This window comes from Paramisgurnus dabryanus, chromosome 3 (genome assembly GCF_030506205.2).
Source record: "Paramisgurnus dabryanus chromosome 3, PD_genome_1.1, whole genome shotgun sequence".
Taxonomy (NCBI): domain Eukaryota; kingdom Metazoa; phylum Chordata; class Actinopteri; order Cypriniformes; family Cobitidae; genus Paramisgurnus; species Paramisgurnus dabryanus.
The window spans coordinates 41,640,669-41,656,911 of record NC_133339.1 but is presented as its reverse complement, the minus strand read 5'-3'; the positions used below and the strand labels follow the sequence as shown (position 1 = coordinate 41,656,911).

Sequence of the window (16,243 nt, the reverse complement as noted above, 5' to 3'; positions counted from 1 at the left end):
TTTGTTAATGCAAATAAAATTTACGGTAGTTATAAGCATATACAAAACAACAGATGTCTTTAGCATTGATATCTTTGCCATGCTTCAAAACGCAACACAGCACAATGTCATTTAAGTTGAACAACTGAAGTTATATGATATAAATTGGTATTGTTACACTATTTAAATCACGCAGATGAGTTGGTGTCAGCAGACAGCTATATATTTACACAGGCTTGTGAATGTGAACTGACCTGAAAGTGATGCACGAGTTTTATTTCGTACTTTTCCATTTGAAGACAGAATGCCGCGTTCTGTTACTGTACAAACGGATGGCGGATGATATCAAAGCATCGCGAGAGCAAACTGCTCCGCATGCTTTCTAATCGCTCTCGTGGTTCTTTTATGTTTCTCTGTGCAGCAGCATCGAACAAACGTTTGATCATCTGCAGTCAGCTGGGGGGCGGGGATTGCGTACAAACCAATAGGGTGTCGGAATGGTGTATGTTTATACTTCTCATCCAACCACAATCGCATTTATCTGGATGATGCAATTTATCAAGATAGGTTTTTTTAACGATGACAAGCCGGAATGAAAAAAGCAAACAAGCCGAATTAATAGAAGTAACGAGGCGATTTTTAAAATGTAAGGAGTAGAAAGTACAGATAATTGCGTGAAAATGTAAGGAGTAGAAGTAAAAAGTCGTCTGAAAAATAATTACTCCAGTAAAGTATAGATACCCAAAATATCTACTTAAGTAAGGTAACGAAGTATTTGTACCTCGCTTCGCTTCGGGTCCTGATCACACTGTCGGGGCTTATTTCCCGATAACTACCGGCTGCCTCTACATTATCCCACTTATTACTAGGGATGGGTATCGTTAAGATTTTAACGGTATTACTACTCTTACTGATACTGCTTAACGGTCCGGTACTTTAACGGTATTCTTATCGGTACTTTGGCCAATGTTAACATTTGATCATGAACCTATGTTCACATGATTAAGTTAATTATGTGTCTGCATTTCATTATTACAAATACATTTTTGGATATCATTTCTAAATAATATACATATATTTGTTAATGCACCAGCGTGAAAGCTGCAGAAAAAATACTTTAAATAGGATATTTATCTGTAGGCTATTTTGTAAACTAACTTAAAGTGCTGTGCATTTAGCCAAATAAATGTTTACATACTGAATTTTCTTTATTTGGGATTTTAAAACAAGTAGAAAATATGTTGAATGCATAACGTCATTTCTCCCAAAAGAAGTCAACAGAATTTCAACGTAAGGTAACCAATTAGGGATATTGTACATGTATTTTAAATGACGTGAACAACGTTGATTCAACATGATGTTAGCATACAGTACATGCCTGACAGGCGCGGTGGGTGCGTGCAGCAGGTGACGCAAATTATGATCCTCCAAGGATTAGACCGTCTCATTTCAGTTCTCTTCGCGGACTTCTCAGGCTGCCACCTTGACAGACCGAGTGCTCACCTTTTAAGGTCGTATGCTTAGAAGGTCGCAGCCCTTGAATTGGGACACAGTTTCTGTCTGCACGTAATGTACTTTTAAAAGATGCTTTGACAGATTGCTTGTGTTTCCGCCCTTACATGCAAACATCTTGTTGCACTTACCTGTATGACAACGAGCGTTGTCTGCATCAACTCTAGTGAAGTATAACCACACTTTTGAACATTTTGCTCTATCCGCCATTGTCAGTCTTGTTATTAAGCGGGAGTTTTCGTGCTGTTATGCGTATGCATGAGAGATCTCGCAGATCTCACAGACAAACATCTTAATATTATCTCAAATTAGAAATGTTTGGTGAGACAAAATGTGCACAAAAACATTATTATTCAAGAATACATAGAACATTTATTTTTATCTTTTTCTCCAGGACCAAAAGCAGAACCGATAGCGTCAGATCTTACTGATACTACGGTCTTTAATAATTTAGCCCCGGGGCAAGTTTAATACCGGGTTTCGGTACCCATCCCTACTTATTACACGGCTACTTGCCACATAAGAAAAAAAAACTGGACATGAATATGAATTTGAAACATTTTATTGGTATATTTGTTTTAAATTAACATTTTTATCCTTCCGCGAAACTTTGCACAGATGCATAAAACGATCGTAATACCTTATTAAGATCCTCTGCTTCATACTTGTCTGTCTCCATTTTTTTCTCTTTTAGCCAGTCTTTCAGAAGTTTTAATGCCCATTCTGTTGTTCATTCCGTTGTTCATTCTTCTATCCACTGTTTAAATGTTTTGTTTTTTTCCGTACATGTTAAAATGAATGTCAAAATCCATTCTTAATTGTGGTTGTCCAGTGTTTGTCACAAGATGGCGCCAAACAGTAATCTTTATTGGCGCGGAGCGATTTTAATCGTACAAGTAGTACCGGCTATGCGTTATTACTTTGGAGCGGTTATTATTTGAAAAGAATGAACCTGCAAATGTCTCAACTGACCAATCAGAATCAAGCATTCCAGAGAGCCGTGTAATAATAGAATATAATAAACAATCTGAGGACTATTTACATCATAACATGTAAGGGTATATGAGATTACACTCCCGTAATTTACGTTCTGTTAAACACATGAAACCGTCTTCTAAGTTTGTATTTAAAATAGGGAGGTAGTATAATAGATAATCCAAACAGCACCGAAAACGTGACGTTCTTTAGGGATGTAACCAACCAATCACTCACACAGCAAAATCCCCGGTGTTAAATTAACACCGGCTCGGTGTTTATATGGGTACCACCAGCAGGGTGTTAAAAGTAACACCGAAGCAGTGTTCGAGTTAATAAGATAATTAAGCAATCATTTGAGTGATTATTTGATTATTGAAGACACCTGGTGATAATGAGCAGAACTACAACTACAACTTCCAGCCACTGCCTTAGATAAAATCAACTGAAAAGACATCTCTCTTATTACAAAACAGACTGACTTTTGTCTACTTTGAAATTGTTTGGTCACCATTATGGTGATCAGTGGTTCCTTTAGTTGGGTGGTTTGACTCTTGTTTCTGTCTTTGAGTTTTTGCAACAGTGTTTATTAAATACATTATTTGTCGCAATGGTTGTTAAAACAAAGTTTTTATAGTTTTATAACAGAGGTTATAGATTTAAGTAAATTATTTGCACTGTCAAAAAATTCAGTATTCATAGAAAATTAGATGTTGATCAAATACATATTATTCTCTATTGAATTTTAGTAAGATAGGTTTCCTAAGATCAAGCTTTTCAAATTGTATTGTTAAATACTTGCTGGAAATACGTTTTTGCCTCATTTGCAGATATCATGAATCACCCCATTAATCGGAACCATGGTGACAAACATAATGTTGCAAAGCATGCTTGGATCCACCATAGTATAAAACTCATGACTCCCATCATGTATTGCAACATAAATTATGTCACCATTGTTGCGATTAATGGGGTGATTCATGATATCTGCACATGAGGCAAAATATTAACTTTCCAGCAAGTATTTAAAAATAAAATTTGTAAAACGTGATCTGAGGAAAAAACCAACAGAGAATAATATGTTCGATCAACATTTTATGTTCTATGAGTACTGAATTTTTTGACTGTGTAAACAACTTACTTAAATCTATGATCTCTGTTATTAAAACTTTATAAACTTTGTTTTAACAACCTTTGCAACAAATAATGTGTTCAATAATCACTGTTGCAAAGACCTCAAATACAGAAACAAAGAGTCAAACTGCCCGACTAAAGGAACCACTGATCACCATAATGGTGACCAAACAATTTCAAGTAGACAAAAGTCAGTCTGGTTTGTAATAAGAGAGATGTTTTTCAGTTGATTTTATCTAAGGCTAGTGGCTGAAAGTTGTAGTTGTAGTTCGGCTCATTATCACCAGGTGTTTGACTTCATCCGACTGCGGCGCCGCATAAAGTCGAGCAAGCCAGGCGGCTGACTGTTATCTGTTCCACCCCAGCTTCTTTTTTTTTCTTTTGTTTTGTGCGCCCGAGTTTGTTTACAGTCTGGGGAGACGCATGCTTTAAGTTGGAAAAAAAACTTAGCAAACATGTCTGAGGAACAGCTGCGTCACTACAGTCACGTGACTTCACACGGTTCACAACAGAACCAAAAGAGAAGACCATGCTGAATAAAGTTGTAATTCTTGCTATTTTTGGACCAAAATTTATTTTCGATGCTTCAACACATTCTAACGGACCCACTGATGTCACATGGACTACTTTGATGATGTTTTTATTACCTTTCTGGACATGGAAACCGTACATAGATTTTCAATAGAGAGGACAGAAAGCTCTGACTAAATCTAACATTAAAACATCTTAAACTGTGTTCCGAAGATGAACGGAGGACTTACGACATAAGGGTAAGTCATTAATTACATTATTTTCATTTGTGGGCGAACTATCCTTATTTAGTACTCACGTTGTTCCCTTTGGGGGCGGGGGCAAAAACAATCGCTTATACAGTATGTAAATATACACAGACAATGACACCACCCCCCCCGCTGCACGCTAGAATCTCCGGAAAAACAAGCCGATTTCTACCGCAAAATGTACGCTTTAAATATACAAAAACTGCTATCTCAAACATGGAGAGGCTTCTTCGTGATCTGAACTAACAGATTCTGCAAATAAATGAAAATAAAAAAAAACTTTGTTTCTCATAATCTCGAAACTTGTGCTGCAGACTTGTATCACTGGTTTCTGTGACAGGGTCACATATAGGCGTCATCCGCCCGAAATGGCAGGCTTGAACACCACTGGTCTGTGATTTGTAAATATGTTAATGCATAGGCTTTAGAATCGTAAAACAATAGTTTTCCCATAGCGTCATTTGCTGACGCAATGTTCATTCATGTTATTTTAGGGAACTGGGGTTATGTGAGTAACCTTATCGTTTTGCTTTGTGGGTATTTCTTAACGCCGGCTTTCTTGACTCATTTAGTACCAGTATTCAAATCTAAATTGTCTTCTGCTAAGGGAACTGCTAAATCTCTACATGTTTCATTATATTGATGTTATACCGATAGGATCAAGTGTGTAATTTTATTATATAATTATTTTTTAATGCTGACAGTCATGTTGACTTACCAATCAATGGGATTTTTTCGGAGGTAGATGGCAGCTTGTCATGAAGAATCAGCAGTAACACAGAACTGGCCAGCAGTAAAGTCACTTTAAAGCCCAGCTTCTCTGCTACAGATGCCTTTATGAAGAAGGAGACAACATCCAGAACAAGGACACAGAATACTGGAAAAATTAAGTTGATGATATACAGCAGAGGTCTCCTCCTGATGGTGATCTGCAATATGAAAATATAAACAGTAACAAAAATACAGTCCAAATAATTTATTATGTTACAGCCTGTCTGTATAATTCTGCAATTCTGAAACTATTGGTGACTGATTATGCAAGTAAAAAGCCTAACATTAAGCCTATGGGTCAGCCATCTATGTCAGATTATACGTATTGTAATTTTTAGGCATTTGTACTGTATATTATACTACATTGTACTGTACTGTACTGTAATATACTGTTAATTATATTGGACACCCTTTCTAAACAACAGGTTTGGCTATTTCTGGAATTTCACAATACATGTGCTGTATACAATTCCATTCTAGAATATTGTGTCTTATATGTATCTTAAATTTGTGCAGAAAGCAATGCCTGGGTCCTGGCACACAATTTTAATTTATCTCAGAGGATATTTTTTCAGGGTTTCCAGACCAGATTATGTACATTTTCAATGTTGTTTTGAGACAGAAGTTTATTAATATATAAGAGTTTTAACATTATCATCATGATGGATCTGTGCTCTTTGCTCTCTACCTCAAATGTACTGCGACTTCTATTGATCCACAAAGTCTCGGAATAGGTTGTTGTCGTATTTATACTGATCAGTTTCCACTCTCCCTCAGTCTGAAAGACCTTCTTGGATTCAAGGGCAGTGAAATCCTTGTCTCCGTCTTCCGTCAATTGTAGCTGATCTTCTGTGAAAAGATATAAACAAGTAATACATGTTAAAATTTGACAATCAAACAATTCATGTGAACAACTGTAATGGTTATATTTCATTTATGTGTTTGTTTTTGATTTTACCTGTATAGGTTAAAGATTGAAGAGTTAAATTGCAGATTTGTATGTCAAATGGAAAGTTGTAGAGATCCATCTTACAGGTTGTGGTCAGAGATAACATATCCATTGTCCACATTAAGCCACGAGAATTTATTTGCACATATGGAGACTCCTTCACTGCAACCTCTGTCTTGACACTGAATCAACAAAACAAAAAGCATCAGATATTCAAATCAAATAAAAAACTTTTCATTGTAGCAAAGTGTAGTTGTAGTCCAGTATATGCCTGGGCGTTCAGCACAGATCTGGCCTACACAAACAGACGTCATAGTGTAAGTAGAAATGACGAGTGTGCCCAGATTTGACCCAGAGATTATCAAATAAAGGGTGGTGGCCCAGATGTGGCTCTGTCTCTAAATTGGTTTCAATATAACAAATAATTATTAATTTAATTTTCATGAAGAGCTTTTGTAGATGTATGACAAAAATAATGTTGCAAAATGGTTTGAAATAAGTGAAGATTGGTGTTTATGGAGTTGTTTAATCTTCTGGTGAAATCTTGACAGATTTCATGCGTTTATCTGTAGGGTGGCCATTCGTGCCAGTTCCCCCGGACACGTCCTGAACATGTTTTCGGGTGCGTTCTCTGGAAGTCGCGTTGGTCGACCGCATACATCATCAAGGTTTCTTATTTCGGGTTCGATTTCAGAAAAGCAACCGTTACATTTCAAGGTAAAAACGAACCTGGAATGGTTCTACACTCTAAAAAAAACAATCCGTAAAAAAACGGATAATGTTCTGGCAGAAAATTACCCGCACTTTTTCCGTTATGTTTACAGACATTTCCATTTATTCAAAAATTGAACATTCTGTAGATTTATAGAACACTATAGGACACTACTGTCTATAGATTTGCAGTACATTGTCTGTAACCTTTAAGGACACTTCAATCTGCCTATGAAACACAACAATGGTGACAATCAACAACAAAGCTTATGCCGCAATGCATGCTTGGTACCAGGATTGTAGAAAACTCTCTTAACATTTACTCTCACCATTGTTGAGATTTGTATCCAAAGTATTGATGTCTCTGAAGCACAAATAACACCTGACAAATTTTCAGCCATCTTATGCAATACACTGTGTTTTTAGATCAGCATAGAGTGTCACTCTTATACATTTCAGTTCTTTATTCTGTTTTTTTCATTTCATACTTAAATGTTAGGCAGCATAATATAAAAACAACAAAACTTATATGATATTACACACAATTCTTCTTCCTCAAGCATCAAACAAGTTGTAATTGCTACAAGCAAAAACACTGTGGCAATGCTAAAAGAGCAGAGTCACTTCTGCGAAGCTCAAGGGACAAAATCCTAACTAAAGGGAACACTAATCACCATAGTGGTGACTTCAAATGAATCTAAAACAAACACAAACTGGAGATTTAATGTGATAAATTTTGTGGTAAATATCCATTTCGCTAACACATCACGTCAGAAAGAAGATTTGTCTACTAAATCACTTGTGTTGATGCTGGAATAGTTGAAAACTTGTATCTTGTTCTGACAGCATTTGTTTAGAAGTTAAACATCATCCATGTTAGAAAATAACTCTGCAAGCAAGTTGTAATTTTAGGTTTCAAACAGAGATGGTGATAGAGAGGCAAAAGTGAAAGATTGCAGCAGGGGTTATTGCACCCATAATGAACCCATAATGCAACATGTTATAAAAAAAAAAACAGATAAATGCCTGTAAAACATAAATACGGAAAATTCCTTCATATTTACACAGTACTTTGTCCATTTTTTTACTGTTTTTTTAGAGTGTATGTCTTAAAATAAATAAATCTTAATTTTCTGATGTCTTTTAACTAAAATGTGAGAACCTCGATGACATATGCGGTCGAGCAACGCGAATTCCGGAGAACGCACCTGAAAACATGTTCGGGACGCACGTGTCCGGCGGAACTGGCATGAATGGACACCCTATTTATCTGTTATTTGCTGTCATGACCGTGCAACCACAGAACCCACATGTAGGTGGCGGATGAAAACAAAACTTTATAAGACAAAATACCCGAAAGCAAAAACCCACGAGGGGGTTAACTTGACTCACATAGATGATTCGACAATCAGTCAACTATAGCAAGATTCTACAATTCTGATTTGAATATGAAAATCCTTAGTTGAGGACACCCCCAACCTGTATGATGGAAAAAATTCTTGCTTGCATTGCATTTAACACAGGCCATGTGATATGTCTACTGTCCAGTTATTTATTTCATGTCCCATTTCAAGTTACTTATTTTGAATTCCTTTTCACATAGAATAATGTTTTGTTAATAATATACAGTATTATTACCGCCAATGTAGGGCTAGTTACACTCGTTCACTGTTTACATGTATTTAAAGGGGTCATATGATGAAAATGTTAGCATTGCCACTTTGTAGGTTTGAGCAAAAATGTGTCGTTTTGGGTGTGTTTTTTAAAATGCAAATGAGCGGATGAAGTGCAAACACTGATCACAATGATGGTGATTTGTTGTAATTGAAACTCTATTGTGCTGTCAACCAACATTATCTGTCTGCACAAGCGGAGGCTGCAGTTTCAGGACCGCTGTTTCAGGACCGCAGTTTTAGGACCCTCGTTTTTTTTAACAGCGCCATCTAGCGAAACTTTAGCCTCTGGTGGTGCAGGCAGATGCTACTTGAGAAAAGTGCCACAAATGCATATTTTCACCCAATTTAAACTACTTTTAAAGTTTTAGATGTTTTTAAAGGTTTATTACACCCAAATACTGCTTTCTTTATTTAAATTAAATCTGATTTTTAGGAATGTTAAGTAATTATTGGCTCTATGTTGCATTATTTAATAACTCATCGAGTAAAATAAACAAGGAATCGTGTACTTTAGCCTTTTTAGTCAATCACGTATTCAAGAACAGAGGGAATACACAAGGATGACTCTGGGGTAGATTTAAAATGTTTGTATTTATAAAATTATATATTGCAACAGTTGAATTTTAACACACACAAAAAAAAATAGTGTAACACTTTACAATAAGGTTCATTAGTTAACATTAGTTAATGTATTAACTAACATGAACAAACCATAAGCAAAACATTTGTTACAGTATTTATTAACCTAAATCTTTAATTAAGCTAAATAAAGCGTTTAATTGTTTTTTCATGTTAGTTCACAATTCATTAACCAACTATCAAGTATTACTAATTGTTGAAATTAACATTAACAAATATTAATAAATGCTGTATAAGTGCAGTTTATTATTAGTCCATGCAATTAATGTAGTTAACTAATGTTAACTAATTAACCTTATTGTAAAGTGTTACCCAAATTTGTTAATGATGTGAACAACATAAGAACTGCATGGACAACGTCTTCACTGACTCCTAAGTGAGAGAAAGATAAAGAAATGAATGAAACCAGGAACATTAAGTTGAACATGTTCAACAACTCTTTAATTTTTGATTTCAAACTTTAAAGATTTTAGTCACCACAGAGCACACACATTATATACGGTACAAAATTATATCAATCTTCATACCAAGTAATGTTCATATTAGTATTGCATAGTGTTCATTACAGGATCAAAGGTTCTTGAAACATTCATGTCAATAAAGCACATCTGAGCAGATAAAAAAATAATGATAGAGAGAGATAGATAAATATAAATATTAAATATTTAAAGCACACATTGTGATGTATGCAGCAGCAACTGGATGCTCTCCCCTCTTTTTTTCAATTGTTTGTCTATGATTCGATTAAATTCCTCCACTTCACTGAAATAGTACATAAAGAACATAATCACTGATTAACAAAAATGCTGTTAAAAAGTGGTACACAGTACAGTACAGTACATTACAGTACAGTACACAGTACATGACACAGTCTAACACATGGTATTTTAACAGTCAATTATTATGATGGCCTACTGTTATGTCTGACTATAAAAATGTCACATTTCTCAATCAACATTAAAACCACATCTAAATAAAGAGACATATTCATAACATGTATTGTGTGGTAACGTCAAAAAGGCTGACTGTGATCATGTGACAGTTAAAACATATTTATACTATTTTAACTAAAAAAAAAAAACGAGTAACTAACTAACAAGTTTTTACAACCAGCGTAATACAGTTTTCTTGTACTGTCACTAAGTCAACACAAGCTTTTATGCAACAGTTTAATTAAACGAATGTGCTAACAAGTTATTTACAGCATTATTCTATAAAAAGCACGTTGAATGACCTCTGTGTATGAAATGTGCTACACAAATAAACGTGCCTTGCCATATTACATATGATGGATATGCAAGACTATTTAGCAAATCACAATCACTATGTTAATCGGCTATGTTAACTTTCCAATGAAATGCATCACGATTGTATTTAATGTTCAAATAAAAATTGATTCAAACTTGATACTCACACTCTGCTTGTCATCCATCTTTGTTGGTCCTCTAGTTCGCTAGGTGGCGTTGTCACTAAAAACCTAGGGTCCTATAACTGCAGTCCTATGACTGCGGTCCCGAAACTGCAGCCTCCGCTTGTGCAGGCAGATGCTACTCCTGTCAAGTCCAAAAATGTGTCGTTTTGGGTGTGTTTTTTAAAATGCAAATGAGCGGATGAAGTGCAAACACTGATCACAATGATGGTGATTTGTTGTAATTCAAACTTAATTGTGCTGTCAAGTCCTTCTTTTCTCTCTCTTTCTCTCTGCACTAAACGGCAGTGCAGTGGTTGGAGAGTTCAGATTAAGGAGGCGGTATTATTCTAATAAGATATCCTTATGACATCATAATGAAAGCCAAATTTCAAAGACCTATTTTTGCTCACACCTACAAAGTGGCAATGCTAACATTTTCATCATATGACCCCTTTAAATGTGCCACCCCTTTCTGAGTCTGTGCCCCAGCCTGGCCTGAGTAGAACCTCCAAACTTCCATCAGCTTTATAGCTCCTCAACACAAATTTTCTGCAAAGGACTAAACAAATCGCAAGCCTAGACTTAAAGGGGACATATTATGAAAATCTGACTTTTTCCATGTTTAACTGCTATAATTGTGTCCCCAGTGCTTCTATCAACCTAAAAAATGTGGAAAAGATCCACCCAGTAACTTAGTTTTGGTAAACCATTTTCTGCAAGCATGTGAAAAAATAGGTCATTGTAATTTGGCTCCTATTGTGTCAGAATAAGGTAATACCGCCCCCTTTATCTGAACTATCCAACCACAGCACAGCTATTTAGTACAGAGAGAAAGAGAGAGAGAGAAAATAATTCACAGCACAATTGAGTTTCAATTGCAACAAACCACCATCATTGTGATCAGTGGTTGCACTTCAGCCGCTCATTTGCATTTTAAATGACACACCCAAAACGGCACACTTTTGCTCAGACCTAGATTAAGACTTAGTTTACATTTTAAAGATGCTATTTGTATTATCTGCGCCGCTAGATGGCGCCAGATCAAATCAATAACAATGACGTTGTTTAATGACGCTCTGAAGCAGCGTGGAAGTATGGGATTTGTAGTCTTAACTCAACCGCTGATGGCCATCAATCAGACGCGAACGAGAAATCACGTTGACGGATAAGGTAATCAAGTCTTATAAATGTTGTGTTTGATGACATCGTTTATTTCATTATGTAAGTTTATATGTGATGTTCAAAACGAAATTGTTAGTCATAGATGTTACAGTAATAGTCCAAATTCGATGGTTAACACAGCACAGAATTAAGTTTTCAACTTACAATCTACAATGATTCTTCACATAATGTCCTGACAGTACAAATCTTATTGTGAAGTGTCTTAAAATGACCATTTATTTTGCTGTACAATACCTCTTGATGTGCATATCGTCCATGAGAAGACGCGCTGGTAACAGTCTACACACATTTTTTGAAGGGTTACGAATCAAAACAACTCACCCATCACATAAAACACAAGCAGGATCAGAATCTCTGTCTAGTTAAATGTTTTCGCGAAGTTCTCTTCATCCAAATAATGCAACACCAAATTGATCCACATTCTTTCTCTCGTTTTGTTCCAAACTCTTCTTGGGTCGTTTGGTTGGCCCGTACGTTTACGGGAGCTGTCTTTACTGACACAACCACCGGCAGACGGTAAGTCCATAAGCAAGTGCGTAGCCCGACAGGCGCTAACGCATAGTTCCGCATTTGTCCACGACACTGCCCAGATAGAATGCAACCTTGAAACAATGTTAAAAATCGTTGATTTGTCAATGTTAATACCATTGAATCAATATCACGTTTGCACCCTCCATTAATATTGAAAAAATATAGAAATTTCAACAAATCACCATTATCGTGATCAGTGTTTGCTTTAGTTGGGCCCTTTACTCTTGTGTTTTAATGGTAAGTTTCTTTGACTGCTGAAGCAGTTTTTTAAAATACATCTGCTATTGCAAAGAAAACAAAGATCTAATTTTACCAAGTAATTTAGTTCTCGTAGATGTACCTGTCACCGTTGTCGAGATTTGTAAGATGAGTAATGATGTCTGAATGTGTCAGCACTTTTTCTGTTTCTCTTGTCAAAGTGTATTTACGAACCATAACAATTATAAATGTCAAAAAAGGATCAACATAATCATTAGTTATGGGCAGTCCGGCTCTTTCCATTGATTCGGCTCTTTCGGCTCAAGCTCCGGCTCTACATTTTAGTGATGGCAGTCCGGCTCTTTTCATAGATTCTGCTCTTCTGGCTCGGCTCCCTTAGAAGAGCCGGCTCCCCTGCATGCGTCTGAAGATTCGGCTCTGCTCGTTCGCTACAAAGAATCAGCTCTTAGAGCCAGCGTTCACGAACGACCCATCACTAATAATCATGTAAAGCAGTAGCCTGACGTTGTCATACTCAATTCTAGTCAGAATTTGAGTCTGATACCGCTCCATTGAGCTATAATTATGAGGCGTGTCTCAACCGAAAAATGCCTCTGCACTCAATTGGATAGACCTACGACCAATCAGAGCAACGGGCTGTGAGACGTATGTTGAAATGACGTATTTGCAGCTTGACCGAACTGCTAGTTATTTCGCTACGACACACACTACAAGTCTGAGTTTGCGAACGTACATCAACACCTACTATGTTTACAACATTTCATTTATATCACATTAAGTCATACAGTAAGACTATCTCTTACCATTTGTACATTAGTTGAACTTCATCCACGACGATACCCATTACGTTTGCTTGTTATATCCATCTCGTCGTGCACACCGAGTTGCATCGCCGTGATACCCATTTTAGTTGCTTCTTTAACTTGATCTTTCATAAGTGCGACAACTTTTGTCGAATCCCGTAGGACGGCAAAAACATCAACAAATGCCTTGCTCGCGTTTCTCTGTTCCTCTTTTAAAATCAATGCTCTGTCGATATCTTTTAGAACAGACTCAATGTCAGAGTCCACACATCTGATTTCTACCGCGGCAGCCATTTCGTTGTAAACAACAGATTCAACACACGCGCTCTTTGGTGACGTGGTTGATTTACGTTACTGATCATCTGTCCATCATCATATAAAGCCCGCCCTGACAATTTGATTGGTTCGACCAGCTTTGGGTCGAGCATAGTAGCAACTCAACGGTGAAACTCCAGACCGATCTTCCCGTTCCTCAAAATGTTGTGGGCGGGGCTAAGATCGGCTGGCACCCAGGCTAGTAAAGCAGCTTAATTTTATACAATCTTGACTTCTTCACAAAAAGCAATCAGTTCCAACTCAACTTAACACATCTCTTTTTCCCAATGCAAATGTGTTCCTACATAAACACATACAAACACTAAAAAAAGAAAAGAAAGATTTAACTTTGTGAATAACAAGAGTCAAGGGCCCAACTAAAGCAAACACTGATCACAACAATGGTGATTTGTTGAAATATTAATGAAGGGTGCAAACCTGATATTGATTCAATGCAGTTAACATTGACAAATCAACTGTTTTTAACATTGTTTTAATGGTTTACTTGCTATCTGGGTGGCTGCGTCCGAAAACTTAAAGGGGACATATTATGAGATTTTTTTAAAGATGTAAACTAAGTCTAAATCTAGGTCTGAGCAAAAGTGTGCCGTTTTGGGTAGGGGTGGGTCGGATATCGGGTCGATCCGGACCTTTTTTGCTGGATCGGGTATCCGAAAAACGGGGCCGATCCAAATCCGATACTGTGCGTTACTTATGGTTGTTACTGTCATGCTACAGAAAAGTCAAACTATTATAAAAGCACCATAAATGTTATTATACACTATATTCAAAATCTTCCTAATATATTCAACAGCTTTTGCGAAAAACAAATGCATATATGGAGATATTTAAGGTCACAAAAACTGAATGGTTAGGTGCTCGCCGAGTTAATACACTGGAGTAGCGTGAATTAAATATGTCATACACACACACACAAGCCGTATTTTAAACATCTGATTAAAAAGTCTTTCATGTTGTTACAGTTTGCGCAATTAAGTAAAAATGTACTTGAACTATTTATTTGCTCAGTCGTATGTCCACTCAATAACAATTAATAAATATTTAAGAACACTTACATTCTTTTAACTTGTATCTCATTTAAAAAATAATTCACTTCACATGATATTCTCCTGATTTTGTGCAACATGTTTTGAGTGTATATGTGTGCGTATATATATTTATGTGTTTATACACACATAATTCTAAATGGATCAAGAAAAATACTAGTATTGGATCGGGATCGGTATCGGTCGATACTCAGAATACAGGTATCGAAATTGTATCGGTAATAGAAAAAGTGGATCGGCCCAGCCCTAGTTTTGGGTGTGTCATTTAAAATGCAAATGAGCGGCTGAAGTTAAAACACTGATCACAATGATGGTGTTTTGTTGCAATTGAAACTCAATTGTGCTGTGAATTATTTTCTCTCTCTCAATTTCTCTCTGTACTAAATGGCTGTGCTGTGGTTGGATAGTACGGATAAAGGGGGCGGTATTACCTTATTCTGACATCACAATAGGAGCCAAATTACAATGACCTATTTTTTCACATGCTTGCAGAGAATGGTTTACCAAACCTAAGTTACTGGGTTGATCTTTTTCAAATTTTCTAGGTTGATAGAAGCACTGGGGACACAATTATAGCAGTTAAAGGGGTCATATGATGAAAATGTTAGCATTGCCACTTTGTAGGTTTGAGCAAAAATGTGTCGTTTTGGGTGTGTTTTTTAAAATGCAAATGAGCGGATGAAGTGCAAACACTGATCACAATGATGGTGGTTTGTTGTAATTGAAACTCTATTGTGCTGTCAAGTCCAAAAATGTGTCATTTTGGGTGTGTTTTTTAAAATGCAAATGAGCGGCTAAAGTGCAGATACTAATCACAATGATGGTGGTTTGTTGTAATTCAAACTCTATTGTGCTGTCAAGTCCTTCTTTTCTCTCTCTTTCTCTCTGCACTAAATGGCAGTGCAGTGGTTGGAGAATTCAGATTAAGGAGGCGGTATTATTCTAATAAGATATCCTTATGACATCATAATGAAAGCCAAATTTCAATGACCTATTTTTGCTCACACCTACAAAGTGGCAATGCTAACATTTTCATCATATGACCCCTTTAAACATGGAAAAAGTCAGATTTTCATAATATGTCCCCTTTAAGGCAGTGACTTGTTGACTCGCTGCCTCATGAGGAAATGACTTCGGAAGCATGAATGCAGCTCAGAGAAAGGCTTTCGGATGCAGTTCAAAGGCAGGGTGTTTGAAAGGTAAACAGAGAGCGCCTTTGTGATAACTAGTCACATACTTGAAAACTACAATACAAATTTCTTGCTAGAAATGCAATTAAAATGTGTAAAAAGTGAAAATATACATTTATTTTCACTAAATTTGTGCTCCAGTCGCTTCCTTGCCGCCATTTTATTTTTTCGAACTTGACCACTGTTGTCACGTGGTTTTTACGTCAGTAAAGGCGGTGACAACTGGTCACATGGATATTAACGTCATTGACAGGAGACTGCACTGCCCCGTGTCAACCCAGCCAGCAGTGCTTGGTGGGGCAAATGTAGGCCCCATATGGGCTTGCAATATGGGCTCCAAGCTGGTCTTGCACCCAGGTTTCATGCTGGCCCCATCTGACTTAACCCACATGAACCTTCT

At 36.7% G+C, this 16,243-nt stretch overlaps 1 protein-coding gene across 1 annotated transcript in view; it reads right to left on the bottom strand.

The window, feature by feature from the left end:
* The window catches only part of LOC135744990 (5-hydroxytryptamine receptor 3C-like), a 51,589-nt gene extending 44,884 nt beyond the window's left edge, over positions 1-6,705 (bottom strand). The window contains exons 1-3 of the mRNA XM_065263372.2: positions 6,109-6,705; positions 5,839-5,999; positions 5,098-5,308 (exon numbers count right to left, since the gene is read on the bottom strand). Of these exons, the coding sequence (XP_065119444.1) occupies positions 5,098-5,308; positions 5,839-5,999; positions 6,109-6,220 (484 nt within the window). The 5' untranslated portion in view covers positions 6,221-6,705. The remainder of the gene's footprint in view (positions 1-5,097; positions 5,309-5,838; positions 6,000-6,108) is intronic.
* Positions 6,706-16,243: the final 9,538 nt, after the last annotated feature.